Genomic DNA, 20,198 nt, shown 5'->3' with positions numbered 1-20,198 from the left:
GTTTTGTGAGGTGGAGGACTTTGTGGACTGGTGTTGGGTTAATGGGTTAATGTTGGACTTGTGGGCTTGGGCAGCATTGGGTTGGGATGTTTTCATGATGCACCTTTTCTTTACATAAAACTCTCTCTTATACATGAGTCGCTGTGTATTTGTTTCTCCAAAGTACCCAGACTAATACATTTGTGTCAGACATGACTGAAAAGTGGGAAAGTGGAGATTTGACTAATCCTCATATTTGGGGGATTGGATTTATTTCCACTTTTATCTGTGAATCTTCTCTCCATAACTAATCTTTATCTTTCAAAGATAAGTTTGGCTCCCACCTCATCCATGTAGCCTGTACTGATACCTCTAACACATTGTGATTTTTCTCTTTTATAAGATCGTAGATAGTTAACATTTTGCCCTGTATTGTATATTACCGTGTATTCTACAATCTGGAGGGTCAGTAAACACTGAGGAAGACCACCCAGGAGATGAACCGGCACAGTGGCTGCAACCATGGGCTCAATCGTGGCGGTGCTCGTGAGGATGGTGCAGGACGCAGCAGAGTTTTATTCAGCTGTGCATGGAGTCACTCTGGGGCACAACCAACTGGGTGGCACCTAACAACAACCACCTGGGGTGAGATAGAAGTATGGTCTTAGAGATGATATTGAAAGCTACTAAGAGTGCCTGCCACATAGTTGATTTCCTTCAATTAAGTTATAATTGTTCTTGATTGCTGTTGGATGCAAAGGAATTGATTTAAAATGCATAGCAACTTCATATGACAGGGAACTGTCCCCATAGCATTTTCTATGTTTTCATCTTTATGGAAGCAGATCACTGGGTCTTTCTTGTGGTTCTCTGGGTGGATTCAAACTATAAACATTTTGGTTAGCCACTGTGCTAGGTAAGGTTTATTGTGCCAACCTGGCCGATAAACACATGTGGGCTTAATTGAAGGGCAGTTTCATTGAAAAGTGGAGAAAGAAATGGTTCAGCGAGCCTCGCCCTTCTAGTTCTCTGGTCTCCTGCTCTCTGATGGTCGACCAGTGTGCGGTTGCCTTAGCAAGCTCTCTGCCTCAGCTGGCAAGGCTCACTTCCTGCAAGACATCCCTAAGGAGAAGCCACATGGACCTATCCTGATGCAGCCCTGGGTGCTGGAGCAGCTGTGTGAAGACCCCTATCAGCGCTGAGATGCTTACCACTGCCACTGGATTCAAAGACTGTACCCACTGGCCGGTAATCCTCCTGCATTTGGTGTGGTTGTGTGTGTTTTGGGAGTTAGAGAAGGACTTTGTAGATCGGTGTCAGACATATGGGCTAAGTCGGACTTATGGGCTTAGACTGGATGGGGTTGGGATGTTTTCTTAATGTACACTTACCTTTTATATAAAACTCTCTTATATACATATGAGTTTCTGTGGATTTGGTTCTCTAGTCTACCCAAATTAACACAGCCACTAACCACTGAACAGTGGAACCACCCAAAACTACACTGCTAGCTGGTTCTCTAGTCTACCCAGATTAACAGCCACTAACCACTGAACAGTGGAACCACCCAAAACTACACTGCTAGCAAGTCAATTCTGATTCATAGCAACCCTATAGAAACTACGGGGTTTTGAATGCTATAAATCTTTATGGAAACATACTGTCACATCTTTTCTTACAGAGCAACTCAAGATTGGTTTAAACAACCAGTATTCCAATTAGAAGTGGAGCTTTTAATCTCTGCCCTACTAGGATTCCTCCTGGAGCCACTAACCAAAAAAAACAAAAAAACAGCTGTCATATTTCAGACTCGTAATGACCCTATAGATTAGAAAAGATTTTTTTTAAATTTCTAATATTGTTACCAATTTAAATCATGGATCTAGTAGCCCATTACCTACCCCACAGCATCACCTGACTATTTTTACTTTAGGTTATTATTTCTATTAATTATATCTTATTCCATGCCGTATAACAAGGTATTATAGTTTAATTAAGAATTTTACATAAACCTAAGTGACTAGTTCAGGTATGTCCTCAGCTCAATCTAGACACCTTAAAGGGACTCAAGTGTCCCAGGGCTTTAAATGCCCTTTAATGGCAGAGACGCTCATTACTTAATTCTTTGTCCCTGACCTCTCCCTAAAGCTTCAAACTCATAAAACTTTCTGTCTACTCAACATCTCAACTGCGATGTCTAGCAGGCATCCCAAAATTATTGGTGTTGTTGGATACCATCTAGTCAGTTCCAATCCTTAGTGACCCTATCTACAACAGAAGAAAATATTGCCAGGCCTTGTACCATTCTCACAAGTGTTCCCGTGCTTGAGCCCATTGTTGCAGCCACTGTGTCGACCCATCTCCTGAGGGCCTTCCTCTTTTTCTCTGCCCCTCCACTTTACCAACTACGGTGTCCTTTTCCAGGTCTCTCCTGACAACATATGCAAAGTACGTGAGATGAAGTCTCACCGTCCTTGCCTCTAAGCAGGGTTCTGGCCGCACTTTTTCCAAGACAGAATTGTTTGCTCTTTTGGCAGTCCATAGTGTTTTCAAAACTCTTCACCAGCACCATAATTCAGATGTATTTCTGAATAAGGTGTCCAACTTTCACATGCATATGAGGTGATAGAAAATGTCAGGCACACCTTAGTCCTCAAAATAACAGCCTTGATTTTTCAACACTCTAAAGGTCTTGTTATGATGAAGAAAACTAATGGTGCCTGGCTATTAAAAGACAGAGCATCTGGGATCTTAAAGGCTTATAGTTAAACAAGTAGCCATCTAGCAGGGAAGCAAAAAAGCCTACATGGAAGAAGCACACCAGCCTGTGTAATCATGAGGTGTCGATGGGAAGAGGTATCAGAAGTTCAAAAACAAGCAACCAAATCGATGTGAAGGGGCATGGATGTAGTCAAGACCCAAAACCCACCTGTAAGATAATTAGACAGTCCCTCTCAGAAGGGTCACATGGAAGGGATGATAAATCCATTGTGTGGTATAGCACTGATGAACTATATAACTATACAGTAGTTCTTTAATATTTCCTCCCCTTACTCTCATGGTTTTTATTTGTTTTACCTCATTATTCATGTTAGATTTGTGTATGTTCATCTGTATATTTAAGATCATTTGGTACATGAAATCCAAGATATATAACCCTTCAGAAACAGTAAGAGGAGAAACAGTTTCCTGGGGTTATGGGAAGTGAGAGGCATGGGGAGTTGATAACAGTAATGACTGTATAACCCCACTCAATGGGATTGAAAACAGAATTGTATGTGAATGGATACATTGGGTTCTGTAAGATATGGCAAAATAACAACTAAAAAAACTGCTATAGGGAAGATAAATAAATAAATAAAGGTTCAGGGGGGAGGTCAGGGAGGGGCTAAAGGGGAACTGATGTGAAGGAATTCAAGAAGAAAAAAAATATTCTGAAACTGATTTGGGAGTCAATTGTACAACAGTGCTTGTTGTGACTGAATTATGGAAAGTTATGATATGTGTAAGAGCTCCCAATAAAATGATAATTAAAAAGAAACACAGGTATAATGCAGCAGATTTACCTAATTCAATAAATATATTTTTTTGATCTCTTGACTGCTGCTTCCATGAGCATTGATTGTGGGTTCGAGCAAAATGAAATCATTAACAATGTCCATCTTTTCTCCATTTATCATGATGTTATCTGTTGGTTCAGTTTTGAAGATTTTAGTCTTCTTTACATTCAATTGTAATGCATACTGAAAGCTGCAATCCTTGATTTGTATCAGAAAATGCTTCCGGTCGTTCTCACTTTCAACAAGCAAGGGTGTGTCACCTGCATTTCACAGGCTGTTAATAAGCTTGCTTTCCATCCTAATGCCAGATTCTTCTTCATATAATCCAGTTTGTCTGATTATTTGCTCAGCATACACATCAAAGAAGTATGGTAGAAGGATACAACTCTGACTCACACCTTTCCTGCTTTAAAACCATGCAGTATTCCCTGCCCTTGTTTGCACGACTTCCTCGTGATCCACAGACAAGTTCTCCAGAAGCTCAATGAAGTGTTCTTGAGTTCTCAGTCTTCTCAAGACTATCCATAGTTTTACAATCCACACAGTAGAAGACCTTGGCATAGTCAATAAAACGCAGATTACTATCTTCCTGGTGTTCTCTGCTTTGAGCCAACATCCATCTGACATCAACAATAAATTAATTAATACAAAATAGATACCATAACCTTCCATAATTCAATCACATCAAGCAGTATTGTAAAATTGCTACTACGGTTTCAGAACATTTCCTATCTTCTCGAATTCCTTGTTCCCACATCCTCTTCTGAATCTGGCCTGAACCTCTCGAAGGCCCTGTCAATATACCACTATAGTCTCTGTGGGATGATTGTCAGTAGCATTGTATTTGCATATGATACTGTTCTATGATCTGAGAATTCTGTTGTGTCACCTCTTTGGAATCTTTTCACTTCTAAGCATTTGCCCAAGCAGCTGTTTTCCAAATTTCCTAGCACAGATGAGTGCTTCCAGTGCATCATTAGCTTGTTGAAACATTTCAATTGGTATTCCATCAATTCCGGATGTCTTGTGTTTAGCTAATTCTTTCAGTGCAGTTGGAACTTACTCTTTCAGTATGATTTGTTCTTGTTCATACGCTACCTCCTAAAATGATAGACTGTCAACTAGTTATTTTTGGTACAGTGTTCCCGTGTATTCTTTCCAGCTTCTTTTGATGCTCCCTGTATTTTCAATATCTCCCCCATAGAATCATTCAATATTACAACTCAAGACATTATTGTTTTTTCAGTTCTTCAAGTTTAAGATATGCTGAACATGTTTTTGGTTTTTATTTCTAAGACTGTGCACATTACATTCTAAGATTTAACTTTTATAAGAAGATTTAACTTTGTCTTTTTGAGCTACCCTTTGAAATTTTCTATTCACCTCTTTGACTATCATTTCTTCCATTTGCCTTAGCTACTATGCAAATTAAATTTCAGAGTCTCTTCTGATGGCCACTTTCATCTTTTTTATCTTTCTTGTCTTTTTAATGCTTTTTGCTTTCTTCATGAATGATGTTCTTGATGTCCTCCCACAGCTCATCATGTCTTCTGTTGTGAGCAACATACAAGCCACCACAGTAGGACATGCTGACAGGCAGATGGTGTGTCTCAAAATTAACATCCTGAAATTGAATGTAAGGAGCCATTGTGGCTAAAACAGCTTACCATCCACTGCTCTCCAGAAGGCAAGGAGGCTCCATTGCAGCCAGTGATTTACAAAAAGTCCTGTAGAGCTGTTTCTGTAAAGAGTACACCCAAGAAAACTGTAGCAAGCTTTTGTACTCATCCTGAGGATAGCGGGCTAACTTAACAGCAGCTAACAAATAAATTGAATTCTTGAATTCCTATTTCTAACCTTCAGTGAGATGAATTGACACAGCATTGACAACAAGAGGCTTAGACATAATAACAGGTGCAATACCAGGAATTGTTTCCTTCTGTTGTACCTATCCACAACAGAACCACCTCAGTAGCACCTAGCAACTGTTTCATGCCCTAAACGTCTCTACTAATAAATTACCAGTCACCTTATTTCCCTAGCTAATTCCCAAGTGATTCCTCTCTTCTTATACCTTACTTCCAGTGTTTAAGCAAACCCCATTAGAACCAAGAAAACATGGTGAAATTCGCTGCTTCTCACCACCTCCAGTCCTCCCCCAATGGCAAGGTTCAAGTCACTAGAGCCGCTCCCCTAGACTCAATCACGGCTTCCTAAATGGTACTCCTGTTTCCATACCATCACCCCCTCCCTCACACACTCAATTCTCCACTCAGCAGGAAGAGGGACATTTTCACAATATGATTTTAAGTTGTTAGTCATAAGTTTTTCCTTTGCTTTAAATTTTCAAAACACTTCCCATCACACTGCAAATAAAATCCAACCTCCTCACCATAATAACATCTCTACTTTAAACCTATTTCCTCCTTTCCTCTCTATCGCTCCTCTCCAAGAATATGGGTCTTACCGTCCCTTGAAGACCCAAGATCGATTCGTGCCCCAGAGGCTGTGCTTTTGTTCCCCCTGTCTGCAGTGCTCGGGACAGCTACAAACCTTGCTCCCTCGGTGTATCCAGGTGTCTTCTCAACGGTCAAAACGCAGAGATCTTTTTGTGGCCAATAATTTCTCCCTCCTCCATAATTCTTTACTCTTTATGCCCTTTACTGCCTTTATCTTGTTGCATTGCCCTCATTAATGACCAACACCCACTACCACGGAGGTGATGGCAGCTCATGGCAACCCCTGGGTAACGGAGTCGAACTGGTCCATGGGAGGGCTGTGGGGTAGCCAGATCTTTCTTCCATCGCTCCACCGAAGATGTACTGCCAACCTTTGGGGTGAGCTTAAACCACATGTAATATATGGTTGGGAGATGCTCTGAAAGCAGAGGTCTGTTCGTTCAAATGTGGATGTGCAGACACAGCTCTCTCACGGTCAGATTGTCTCTCTCACGGTCAGGTTAACTTTTGTGCTTTAATGTTATTGAAAACATCAGTTGCTTAGCCTTGGGAAAAATACTTGCCTGACAAACAAGAACAAGGATGGGGGCACTATTTTGAGCAATAGTACATTCCCGCTTAACAGTGTATAAAAGCTTGCTGGAAAATAAACTCGGGGCTGCAGTCTTGAATTGCAGTCCTCCTGACCCAGCTTTTTTGTGTCTGTCTTTTCTCAGTCCTCACCTCCTCAGTCGAGTCCCCGTTGCTTTGCCGGCGGGCTCCGGCAATATATAGGAGAGAGACAAGGCATCCTTTCCCACAAAATTACAGTCTCGGGAACCCATAGGGCAGTTCTAGCCGGTCCTGTAGGGCTGCTATGAGTTGGCATTGACTCCGTGGCAATCAGTTTGGGGGTTGTTGTTTGGCAAGATACTGAGGTCAGAGTGACCTTCAGCTGGATCGTTACTTTTGTTCTGCTGTGCGTAGGCCTATCATGGACCATCGAATATGAATTCCATCGAGCTAAGGCCTTTGTACAACATCTCTTCTCATTTTTCAGGCCCAGGAAAAAACAGTCTGACTTACTGTAGGAACCCAATAAATATTTGTGGAAGGACAGCCTGCATCAGAGGTGAAGGATAACATAGCGGCTTTTCATATGTCTGTGTGCACATCCGCTGTCCGTTGCCAGCTGGTATTTGGTATGTGGTATTTGATTGCCAGTCTGGCTGCATTGAAAGACCCAGGATGTCAGGGGTAGTATCTGTCCTATTGACTGCCAGGCCCACTGGGTCTAGCATGGCAGACTTCACCAAAGGTGGAATTTCAGAATAGTTCAACTTACGTTAGGTTTGCTAAGCAATACCAACAGGAATGATTGGAGCGCTTCTGTCTAGCAGTTACACTCGACTGTAATTGACAAAGTTGGTAGCTGTACTGGGAGAAGGAGCCGGTTCTCCGGAGCCCGCACAGCTTGCTGATAACCAGTCACTGAGTGTTCGCTCCAAACTGCAGAAACCTGTGCAGAGGTCTCCTGAAGATGAAGGGGAGGCTGTGGGTCCACAGCGTGTCATTCACCAGCCAGTGGCCTCCAGTGGGGCACCGCTGTGTGTGGAAACTTCAAACTCGGTCTACATTTCCAAAATAAGGCCAGGTGACTTAGAGTAAGTTCCCGGGCACGTACTCAAGGGAGCCTGTTTCTCTCTGACAACGTTTTTCCCCATTACGGGATAAAATAGCTTTCCATCTTAAATACGTCAACAATCTATATCAACTTGCAACAGAGTCCAAAGGTCAAAATCACTGCTCAGCATTAGCAGGATGTCTGTTTAGAAACCAGTTCCTGGAAATGAGGCCCTTTCCATTGCTTGTAATTACCTTATTATTGCTTACCAAATCAACCTCAAGTGCAAATCACACCCAAAGTGGTTTTAGGTTTTATTATAAGTAACTGAGGTTTTTCTCTTCTGTGATTACTGCAGTATGGTAGCTTTAGAGTACTAATCCATTTTAAATTGTGTCAGTAATTCCAAATTTCCTGTTTGCATACTCTATTTCTTCATATCTGCTAGCGGATTTCATTCAGCTGACTGACATGGCCTCTGGGGCTTACCAGCCACCTGGTGACTTTCAGCTTATTAATTTTAAATAGTAAAAAGTATCCCCTTGCATTTTAATGTCTAAAAATAAGCCGAAGAGGATTGTCTCCTTTGCTTTCCATTTGAATAATAAAGTCAATGAAGACCTGATTATGCCTGCTAATGTGTAGCTACTTTTACAAATAAATCCCAATCAAATATCACAAGGCTCTAAGTAGATATGGAAAAACCAGGAGTCAGAAGAAGAAGAATTTTTATGACCATAGATATTCCATGAAAATTAGTTAAGTTTTGTAAAACTGCCATGTTACTAAAATTCTAGGCACCAGAAGATAATTCCATTTCTCTTGAAAAAGTTAACCACTATGTTAAATCTACCTGCCATCACAAACTCTTTCTCTCTCTCTCTCTCTCTCAAACTTATGGCATGAAGAGAGGCCATGGCTGTAACGGTTCCAACAGCAAATACCCCTACAGCCCTATCAATGCAGGCACAATCCTCTCTCTCCAAGGTCACGGTATATTCTCGGTGACTGGTACCTGGAATATGTTCTGTATTTATCCTGCCTTCGTGCTTTGGCACACAATAGTCCTCCTGCCTCTCCATCAGAAAATGCCTGCTCAGTTCTCAAAACCCATTATTGTTTCACAAAGCATCCCTTTGTCACTCCAGAATTCCTAGCTTATCCTCACTAGTACCCGTGTGTTTGGCAAATTACACACATCTTAGTCAGAACCATTTCTTATATATAAAAAGGATTTTGCCCGACAAATTTCTCCCAACCAAATTACACATGTTTTACTGGCAGGAAAGGATTGATGTATTTGTTGATAACCCATCGTGTGAAGTCCTTGATAAAGATATGGAAACTACTGGTCAATTTAGTCCAAAACAAGTTTGCATTCAAAGTGACATCCAGAGAAATGAAGGAGATTTTTACTTGTAGAATTTGCCTAAATCTAGAAGCAAAGAACAATTTGTGACTGCCACTTCGATCGTGTACAGCGATTAAGAACAGATTCTTGAACCAGATTCCTGGCTTCAGATTGCAGCTTGCCGCTGGCCGATAGAAGACCTGGAGTGTGATTTTGTTTCAGTGTCTCCTACTGTAATACGGAAGTCATAGCAGCGCCTCGCTCCCGTGGTTGCCATGAAGATTAGATGACATATTACATGTGCAGCCTAGTACATGCCAGGCTTCAGCAAATGTTAGCTAGTGTGTGATTAGACCTCTCACGTAGATAACATTTTTATGTAGCTATTAAAAAACATTTGAGAAAGCCTTGGAAATTCAGATACGTCTCAGTTAGTCTCTTAGCAATTCCCCTGAGTGAATTTCAAGATCAGTGACCCTGCGGCCAAGTTCTCGCTCAAGCCTAGTCCCTCCTGACTTGCGTTCCTTCCTGCAGCTAATACCATGGTAGGAAATCTTGAAAACCGAAGGTAGACGAGGCAAATTCCCAATTGTTAGCAAATTCATTTTGACACAAATAACTTAAAATTCACCGACCCTTGCACAGGAAACCGTGTTTACGTGGGAGCATTTCCGCGGAAGCCCAGGCCTGGTGGCGTACTTACTGTCTCGGTACCATTCGGCTCGCGGCTGCACCCTTTTCAAGTCCGGTGTAACCAGCAGGGTACACTTGAGAGTAACGGTTTCTCCTTCTCTCTTAAAGGTGACCCCAAATTTATCCAAAAACTTCACATCAAAGTGCGTGTATGGAATCACAGACGACAAAGGCACTGTACAAAGTAATCAGAGACGGTTGACGTCAGGTGAGTAGATTTGAAGCACAACGTACAAATACAATGCTGTTACCACAAGTGTGTGTTTCCTCACCATGGCAGGTGTTCGCTTTCTCACAAGGGCCCCCTCAGCAGAGTCAGCAAGTCAGCTCTGGAATTCTATTTTGCCATATATGCCAAAGAAGGTCCCCAGCCTGGGTGTCTCAGGAGGCTACCTGGAAGCTCAACCCTGTCTGCCGTGACTGAAGTTTTAGGTTGACCCCAAGTGTTTGCGTTTAGGAAAATTGCATGAACTCTGAGACCACATGGCTTTTCCTCTTCCAAATAAATTGTGCCATGGCCATCAACAGAATGGGTTCTCAAAAACAAACTCACTGCCATTGAGTTGATTCCAACTGATAGCAACCGGAAGGGACAGGGTCCACCTGTCCCTTCGGGTTTCTAAGACTACATTTCTATGGGAGCCGAAAACCTCGCCTTTCGCCGGAACAGAGGCCGATGGGTTTGCACGCAGACCTGGTGGTTACCTTCACGGCGCAGGTCTCACGTGTCACGTGCACTGCAGCCAAAAGTTCATGGCAGCTGAGTAACACTGTGTGTAAACCTCAAAAAGACCATGTTCCACCGTTTTCCTTAAAAAGAAGTAAGTTACAGAAGAAAGCAGTGATTTGGTTTACATTTAGAACTTACAAATTCTTGTGAGCGGTGCAAATTTACTAAATAGCTGCACCCTTCCAGACAGGTCTCCCTCTCGGGATGAAGGCTGAGGGAAGAGGTGAGGCCGAAGGGTGGGGCTTGAATCGTGTCAGAGCTATATTTTACCTCTTTAAAGTAACTGAAGCTTCGTTGAATTGAACATTTCAAAATGATTAGTTTTATGTTGTGCAAATTTTGCCTCAATAAATTAAAACAAGATCCTTGAAATGGGCTACTTACATTTGTTAAATATGAGTAGTGAAAATAGGAGCTTCTGTTATATTTTTATCTATACTTTTGAATAAACAGCAGCATTTTTATTTTAAAAGTTAAAATTTTAACAAATAGAAGGAAGCAAGCGGACAGGGCCAGCTGGGAGCCCAGGCAGGTTCATGAACATGTGGGGACAGTCCCTGATCCCGTCAGATATTGGTGAACTCATAAAATCTCACAGTTCACTGTTTTTACCCTGAACTGTTTCATACTTGCCATTTAGTGGTCTTGGACACCACCCAGTGTTGAATAGAAGCCCATACAATACAATAGACACAGAAATTACCAAAAGTAAACTATACAAGAAGTACTTAATGGGTACAAGAGAAAAATTACATTCAATCACTGATTTAGTCCATTCTCCACTGACTCTTAATTCATAGCATCTATGTACCAAATTGTAATAAAATTAAAATTTCCATGAGAATATGTAATTATTCTGTAGAAAATTCATGTAAAATCTAAATCTCAAGACTTAGTAATAAGTCATATTTAAAATAAACATATCAAGTCATAATTCTTTAATGCCATCAGCATGATTACCCTCTACCATCATTGCCTTGAGATAATCCATCATCTTGGTCTTCTGGTCTAAAACTGGTCATGGAATTCAGAAACAAACACATCTTACGACAGGCTCTCTGTGGCTACATTGGTGACTCTGTGATAACATGGGTCTATTTCTGTCACTATTGGTCAATTTAGGAATCTCGTGGTGTGGTAGGTTACATGTTGAACCACTAGCAGAAAGGTCAGCTATTTGAAAAAGAAGCTATATGATCCTGTGAAGTTTAAAAGGGGTGATTCTGTTCTACCTTCTAGGGTCACTATGAGTCCAGTCTGCTTGATTGATGGCAATGGATTTTGCTTGGGGTTTCACTGGGGGGGGGGGGGGGTTGGTGTCCTGGGCTACTTTAACAATAGAGAAGTGGATGAAGTTCATCATCTATAGTGTTGCCACATTGTGGAATAGTGTGTGCTACATTCAATATAATGGCTTAATAGGAAACATAAACATTAAAACAATAAGTGAAAAAGCAGGCGATGCGCAAGAAGAGGAAAGTCTCTAATGCTCCCTGCGCATAATGGAGGATATGTTGTGTCTAAGACAGAACAGGAAGCCCAGTGACAGAGTGGGTCAGCACTGGACGCCTAACCAAAGACGGGCTCTTCAAACCCAGCAACCTCTCCACCAAGCACAGGGGAGGCAGTCTGCGCTTGTAAATCGAGAGAGACTCTGAAGGCCAAGGGAGCTCCATCTTATAATGTTGCTGTGAGTTGAAATAGACTCAATGATCATTCAATGGCAAAGAGTTATAAGAAAGAATATTTTTTAAACCTTTAACATCAAACCTAAAGCCCCGGTTTGAGCAAGCAACTATTATTGCACATTCTGTTTTGATAAGAAGTGACTGTTCATTACAAATGACAACAGAGTGTGGTGAGAAAGGAGGCAAAAAGTATCCTTAACTGTAAAATATGGTCAGGTTATATATCCAGACCAAGTGTATGGATTCATTCTGTGGAATGTTTTAGGTTTGGGGTTCTCCCGAATTTTAAATTTCCAGTTGCTCAAGGCTACAATGTCACCATTTTTGAAAAATTACCAACTAATAACATGAGGAAAAATTACTGAAATTCTCACATAGCCATTAAAATATTGGAAAAGCTTTTGAAATATGATTTTTAAATTGACTCTCAAATTATAGGCATTGTTTTGTTTTTAAACATTTTTCTACCAAGAAAGGGGGGGGGGGATACTTGCATCCAATTGGCAGTCCCACTGAGTGGTATGGCTCCTCATCTCCTCTAAACCCTGTAAGATAACGAAGTGAAAATTGTAAAGAAAGAATAACAAAAATGTAACTATGTATTCTCTTGTAAAGGAGTACTCACTTCTCACAATCACCGCAGCATTGGTTGACACTTGTCCGTGAATATTAGTAGCCACAGCTGTATAAGTTGCCGTATCATCAAAATTTGCCCTTTTAAATAAAAACAAGACAGAGTTCTCAACATACTGGGGGTGGTTTCTGGAATCACTGGTGATCTAAATTTGAACAAAGCCATTCTTCAAAAACAAAATGTATGACGCGGATCATTTCTTAATGATTTATGTGTTTAAGAATGCCAGCTTTATCCTTGGAACAGTATGACAGCCTACAGGAGTATTTATACATGACATGGGCAAACATTTGATCTACACTAAGGCTTGACTTTAGTTTTATGGGGAAAACATTACTAGCACTTTCTAACATCCCTTAGTCTCATTCTCAAAGAGAAATGTACATTTTATTCAGGCCTGTGTTTCTGTTTCCATGGAATTAGTTGATTATCTTGTCAATGAGGAGGCTCCCATTGTATGAGCTAGCAGAAATATTCATGATGGAATAGTAAGTGAGCAGACCTCAGAGAAGCCGATAACTGTTCTTTAGAGAAGGAAGCCGTAAAATGACTCACTGTCATTGAGTCAACCCGACTCATAGTGACCGTACAGAACTGCTCCCATTGGATTTCTGAGAGTGAAAATCTACATGGAACTTGAAAGCCTCATCTTTCTTCCTGAGAGCAGCTGGTGCTTTTGAACTGCTGGCCTTGCAGTTAACAGCCCAGCACATAACCCACTATTCTACCGGGGCTCCTTTTGTAGAAGCCAGACCCTCTGAGTCAGTGCTATCCCTGGACAACCTCTCTGTGAGTCATCTCAAGTGCTATTTCAAAGGCAGGGTTTTCACTTATAATTAACTTTCCTAGGTCATACTTATGCACACTAACACTCGAGAGCCATGCCTTGCATGATCCTCACAATTTTTGCTTACAAAATTTATTTGGGTGAGAGATTTCATGCTGGTAAATTGCTAATTATACTTTCCATTTGAGATGTTTGAATATAAATGGCAGGAGACAATCACCTTCACAGGCAAACTCAGGGATAAACTGACCGTGAGCCTTTGCAGTCAATGGCAGAGGTAAACCACTAACTACAGTAGTCTTGTTTTCTCTATTTCTCTTTGTAATTTTATTTATTTTGTTGTTGTTATTGAGAATACACTCAACATAATATACACCAACTCAACAGTTTCTTTTTGTACCATTTTCATATAATATTTTCCTACAATTTATTGATTCTTGCGTAATTGCAATTCCTCACTGCCTTCTTCTTCTCTATAATCCAATTTCTCAAGCCCCGTTTCTCAGGCCCCCGTTTTATGATATTCCATGTTACAGTGAAGGGGAAGGGAGGAGGCGAGGAGCTTAAAAGGGTGTGTAGAAAACTTAAAAGATAAATGAATTATCCAATGAGCATCTTGAAGTCCCTTCATATTTTGGGAAGAATATTAAAATGATAGTCTGTTTATGTTGCCATCATCCCAGAATCTAATGATTTCCATGACCAAAACCCCTTTGAACTAAAACCTAGAAAGAGGCAGCCAAGATCAAAGCCCCCAACCAGAACTTACATGAATTTATGTGAGTCTGGCATGAAGAGATTCTTAGGTAAGTGCCCAGAGAGACATTTAGCTCCGTAAGTGAGAAACCCTTTACCAAGGAGTTTCTATGAAATTTTATTCAGAATCCCAAAGTAATACTCAGATACGAATCACTCTCCAAGGGTATTGGAAAAATGTCTACATTGGGTCACCCTTGAGGTTGTCCTCCTTAAGGAGTTATGGAGGGATGGATGCATCATCATCCCTAGAAAAAAACGTGGCACAGGAATTGTCAATGAGCCCAGCTTTACAAAGATGTAGCTCTTCAGACTTCCCAAATCCACCGTGAAAAAATCCGGAAGCAAACACATTGTCCTCAAGTTGACGGCTACTCATGGAAATGTCATGTGTCACAAAAGAGAACTGAGCCACATAGAATTTTCTGGACCCCTGATGGTGCATTGGTTAAAGTACTCTGCAGCAACCCCAACACTCGTTGGTTCAAACCCATGAGTCACTCCTTGGAAGAAAGACATGGCAGTCTACTTCCATAGAGGCCACAGGCTTGAGGATTCAAAGGGGCAATTCTACTCAGTCCTATAAACTAACTGTGAATTGGCATCAATTCACTGGCCACAGGTTAAATTTTTAGAGAAGACTGTCAGACCTGTTTTTCACAATGCCAATGTATGGATTTGAACCTGCAACTGTGTGATTAGTCGTGAAGCCAAAGCTAATTGCACTACTCAGAGACCTACCAACTTACATTATCTTAAAACTATGCACCCCATCCATTTCCCCAAAACACTCCGCTGAAGGAAGGGCGCTATAAGAGGAAGACCATCATTATTAAACTTTGAGTACCTTGCAGCCACTCTGCTAGGTACTTTGCATATAGTATTTTACACAACATTCTCAAACACCCTGAAAAACAGAAATCACTAACCTGCTAACCAGGATGACAGGAGCCCTGGTGGCATGGTGTTTATGTGTTGGGCTGCTAACTGCACGGTCAGCAGTTTGAAACACAATCAACTCCATGAGAAACAGATGAGGCTTTCCACTGCCATAAAGAGTTATAGTCTGGGAAAGACACAGAGGCAGTTCTACCCTGACCTTTAGGGTCGCTATTAAGTCGAAATCCACTTTATGGCAGTGAGTTTGGTTTTACGTTTTGTAACCATGATGAGAAAGTTGATATTTTAAGAAACTTACTAAGGAGGGTCCAAATGACTAAGAAATTTACAATTTTTGTAATAGTTCCCACTGTCTTTCAAAGAAGGGAGCACAGTGAACATTCTGCGCATCTTGGAAGGGAAATATAAAATTTCCAAGCAAGAAGCCCAAAGGAAAACAAACAATCATTTACTCAAAATAATTTACTCGAGTCTTACTTTTTAAAAGCACGATAGAATCAATGTTCCCAGAGATAAATCCAATTGTTATTAGGTCATTCATAATTTTATTTTCTTCTCCATTACACTTGAAGCTCAAAACATTTTCTCCAACTAAAAGTCCGCTGCACCTTCAGTAAAGGAGCGAGGACATTTCAGAGACCTGTACTATCTGCTAAGAACTCCTTCATGAAGTTCAAATGCAGCTTTAATGTGTCAATGGCACACCATCTGGCTGCCTTGAAATGCTACAGCTCAAGGGAGAGATCACACAACAGAGCCCAATCCATGTAGATTTACAAACTAAGTTCATTATCTTCTAGTTCACCTTCGAGGGATACAAACCTAACTACAAAGCCCATCAACAAAACTACAATTCTAGTCTGGACTCATTAGAAACTTCTTTGCTGTGCATTTTACAAATACACGGCAGACATCAGCATATCCTCAGGAGCCAAGTCATAGAGGATGTGTGTAACACACATAAAAATTCCACTCTATAGAAGCCTCTCTAGTGCTGAACATTAACATTATATGCTCATTTATCCATATAATAAATGCATACGCATACCCACACGGAACACAGGATAAAGTAGCTGTCTTTCAGGAATAAGCCTGGGGGACAGGGGACAGAGGATGACAGGAAAAATTATCTCTGCTATAAATCCTTTTCTATTGCTTGATTTTTTTTTTACCTTGTGCTTGTGCTACTTTATCTAAACAATTAAACCACTGCATTTTAGTGCATGAATTTGCTAAAGTGGAAGGTATTTCTCTTCTGGGATCAGCCTTAAACCTTTCCCTGAGACATTCCCGCCCGGACTAAGAACAGTGTGTGGAGGAGAGGGAGGAGAACGGAGGAGAGGGAGGAGAGCAGGGGAGAGGGAGGAGAGGAGAGGGAGGAGAGGGAGGAGAGCAGAGGAGAGCAGGGGAGAGGGAGGAGAAGAGAGGGAGGAGAGCAGGAGAGAGGGAGGAGAACAGGGGAGAGGGAGGAGAGCAGGGGAGAGGGAGGAGAGCAGGAGAGAGGGAGGAGAGCAGGGGAGAGGGAGGAGAGCAGAGGAGAGCAGGGGAGAGTGGAGAGTAATGGCACACAGTAGGAGCAGTAGACATCAAGGGGGAGAGGGAGGAGAGCAGAGGAGAGCAGGGGAGAGTGGAGAGTAATGGCACACAGTAGGAGCAGTAGACATCAAGAGGTTATTGGAGAGGAGCAAAGAGGTATGCAAAACAACTTGATGCAAATCTCCCAACCTAGAGAATGTATTTTGAAGAGATAAAAGACTAAGGTTCAGAAGTAGAGAGCTCTGTGCCACGTGCCATGCATTCTGGCACGGACCAGGCAAATGGGGCAGATGTGGTATGGATTTCACCAGGGAAGTCTGGTTGACCCAGCACAAAAACTGCCCCTGTAGCCAAACGTATTAGGGTTGTTCTCAATCCGATCAGACTACTTACAACCTAAATCTGTGTGAAGTCCTTGGGGACAATCTATATTTATTTATCTTTTAGAGTTCATCTACCTCTCTAAGTCTTTTCTCATCTTGTTAACTGCCTCAAAGAACCCTTCTGGACATGAGTAAGAGCGGCTTTCAACTTGTGTTACAAACCGAATTTCCCAAATATGCCACAAATTTGGGTTTTAGCAATTGTGTAAATGGTAGTGAAAAGTGTGCATTAAATGCATTATATATGAGGATACGGAATAACAGTATTACTACAAAGTCATCAAAATATGATATTGTCTCTCAACAAATTATCCATCATGGTCTCTATTCTACAAAAGGCAGTGTTTTCATCACTGTAGTCCTTTCCTGAAGAAGTCAGCCCTCTCGAGTCTACAGCACATGGAATTGAAGTTTTCACATTCTTGAGGGGCTCAAGTCCTGGCGAGCAGTGCTTCTCCACCTTCCTACCCTTTTACACAGTTCCTCATGTGGTGGTGAACCCTAACCACAACATTATATTTGTTGCTACTTCATCACTGTAATTTTGCTACTGTTATGAATCGGACGACCCCTATGAAAGGGTTGTCCGACCCTAAAAGGGGTCATGACCTACAGGTTGAGAACTGCTGTGTTAGATGTTCTTTGAGTTGGAAGAACAAGTCTGAGGGGACAAGACCAGAGCTGTAGGGCTGGTGGAGTAATGTTTTCCAATGAGCAAGTGCCTTGTGGTGATGGAAAGGAATTCACCTTTACTGGCCTTTTCTCACCAATGCAATTTTCCATTTTGTTAAAATAGGTCATAAGCCCCATGATTGTCCTGTGTCCTTCTAGAAAACCTATCAAGCTCACCCATTGGGAATCCCTAAAATCAGTCACTACAACTTTGTGAAAGAGGTCACTCTTTGCTTTGAATTTAGCTGGCCCAGCGGACCTGCTCAGAAGCCACTGCTTTGATTAGAGCTCTCATTTGGAAGGAAACATACTGAAACTGTGTTGTTAGGTGTCGTCAACAACACTCTGCACAACAGAGCAAAGCATAGCTCAGTCCAGCACTGGCCTCACACTTGTTCTTGTGTTTGCACCCATTGTTGCAGGAACGGTATCAATCCATCTCCCCCAGGGCCTTCTTCCCTTTCACCCCGTTACAAAGCACAATGTCCTCCAGGGGCTGGCCTCGCCTGGTAACTTGTGTCTAAAATGCATGAAACAAAGTTGCACCATCCATGATTCTGAGGAGTATTCTGGCTATACTTCTTCCAAGACAAAATTAGTGGTTCTTGGTCCATGTCACTTGCAATATTTTTCTCTCGTACCATAATTCAAATGCACCAACTCTTCTTCAGTCTCAGCAGATTCACCCAATGCAGTGTGTCAGTTGAGGTTTTGACTGCTGCTTGCAGGAGTATTGATTGTAGATCCAAGCAAGACACATTCCTGACAACTGCAATATTTTCTAGTTTGCCACTGGTCCACTTGTGGGTATCACAGTTTTCTGTACATTGAGTTTGAATCCATACTGAAGACTGGAACCCTTGATCTTCATTAGAAAGTGCTTCAAGTCCTCCTCAATTTCAGCAAGCAAGGTTTTGTCATCTGCACACTGCAGGTTGTTAATAAACCTCTCCCTCATCCTGATTCCACATCTACTTCATATAATCCAATTTCTGTGATTATTTGCTCAGTGTACAGGTAGAGAAATGGACGCATCTGTATTACTGAGCGAATTTCTCTAATAGCCATCCCCCGATCATAGAGACATAATCGATTACCTTTTCTTTGGAACAGACTCGTGCACACATGAAAAGGAGCTCTAATTGTTGTGGGTAGGTGTCATTGAGTCTGCTCTGACCCGTAGCGACCCCTTACCCAACAGACCAACACACTGCTCGGTCCCGTGCAGTCCTCACAATTGTGCCTATGCCTGAGCCCATTGACGCAGCCACAGTGTCAAGCCATCTCATTGAGAGCCTTCACCCTTTTCCCTGCATTTCTACTTTACCAACAATGACGTCCTTCTGCGGGGACTGGTCTCACCTGACAACATGTCCAGAGTATGTGAGACAAAGTCTTGCCATCCTGGCCTCTAAGGAGCACTCTGGCCTTACTTCTTCCAAGACAGATTGGTTTATCCTTTAAGCAGGCCATGGTACTTTCAATGTTCTTTCTCAGTACCACAGTTCAAATGCAAGAAACCCTAGTAACAACACATTTTTGGTTGATCCTGGTACTAGTTCACTGGTGAAGTTCAACAATTTTGTCCAGCTGCCTAATTTGTTTCTTCATGAGCCTCAGGTAAGATTTCTTTTTTTTTTTAAGTCATTTTATTGAGGGCTCATACCACTCATCACAATCCATACATACATCAAGTGTATAAAGCACATTTGTACATTTGTACATTTGTTACCCGCATTATTCTTTTTTTTTAATTATTTTATTGAGGGCTTGTACAATTCTTATCACAGTCCATACATACATCCATTGAGTCAAGCACATATGTACACCTGTTGCCCTCATCAATCTCACATTTGCCCTCTACTTTAGCCTTCAATATTGTTTGCTCATTTCTCCCTCCCTTCCCCCCCCCTCCCTCCTGAACCCTTCATAATTCATAAATAATTATAGTTTTATCATAAGTTACACTGTCCGACATCTCCCTCCGCCCTCTTCTCTGCTGTCCATTCCCCAGGGAGGAGGCCATACTTAGATTCTTGTAATTGGTTCCCCTCTTCTATCCCACACTCCCTTCACCCTCCAGGCCTCGCCCCTCTCACCGCTGGTCCTGAAGGATTCATCTATCCTGGATTCCCTGTGTTTCAAGTTGCTATCTGTACCAATATACATCCTCTGGTCTAGCCAGATTTGCAAGGCAGAATTGGGATCCTGATATTGGGGAGGAGGAAGTATTAAAGAACTAGAGGAAAGTTATATTTTCATCGTTGCTACCCTGCACCCTGATTAGCTCATCTCCTTCCCAAACCCCCTCAGCAGGGGGGGTGTTCTGTTGTGAACTGATGGACTCTGAGTCTCCACTCTGCACTCACCCACCTTTACAATGACATGATTTCTTGTTCCTTGATGCCTGACACCAGATCCCTTCGACAGCTCATGGTCACACATACTGGTGTGCTTCTTCCATGTG

General features: G+C 41.8%; 1 protein-coding gene across 1 annotated transcript in view; it reads right to left on the bottom strand.

Moving 5' to 3' along the window:
- MYOM2 (myomesin 2) overlaps nucleotides 1-20,198 on the bottom strand; it is a 128,466-nt gene that overhangs the window by 80,759 nt on the left and 27,509 nt on the right. Inside the window, exons 7-9 of the mRNA XM_004707745.2 lie at nucleotides 12,689-12,777; nucleotides 12,558-12,608; nucleotides 9,656-9,820 (exon numbers count right to left, since the gene is read on the bottom strand). Of these exons, the coding sequence (XP_004707802.1) occupies nucleotides 9,656-9,820; nucleotides 12,558-12,608; nucleotides 12,689-12,777 (305 nt within the window). The remainder of the gene's footprint in view (nucleotides 1-9,655; nucleotides 9,821-12,557; nucleotides 12,609-12,688; nucleotides 12,778-20,198) is intronic.

The sequence above is a fragment of the Echinops telfairi genome, unplaced genomic scaffold (assembly GCF_000313985.2).
Source record: "Echinops telfairi isolate 266 unplaced genomic scaffold, ASM31398v2 ScPeMD7_9;HRSCAF=40, whole genome shotgun sequence".
Taxonomy (NCBI): Eukaryota; Metazoa; Chordata; class Mammalia; order Afrosoricida; family Tenrecidae; genus Echinops; species Echinops telfairi.
Note: the sequence above shows the minus strand (reverse complement) of the source record. Positions and strands in the feature narration are given on the sequence as shown.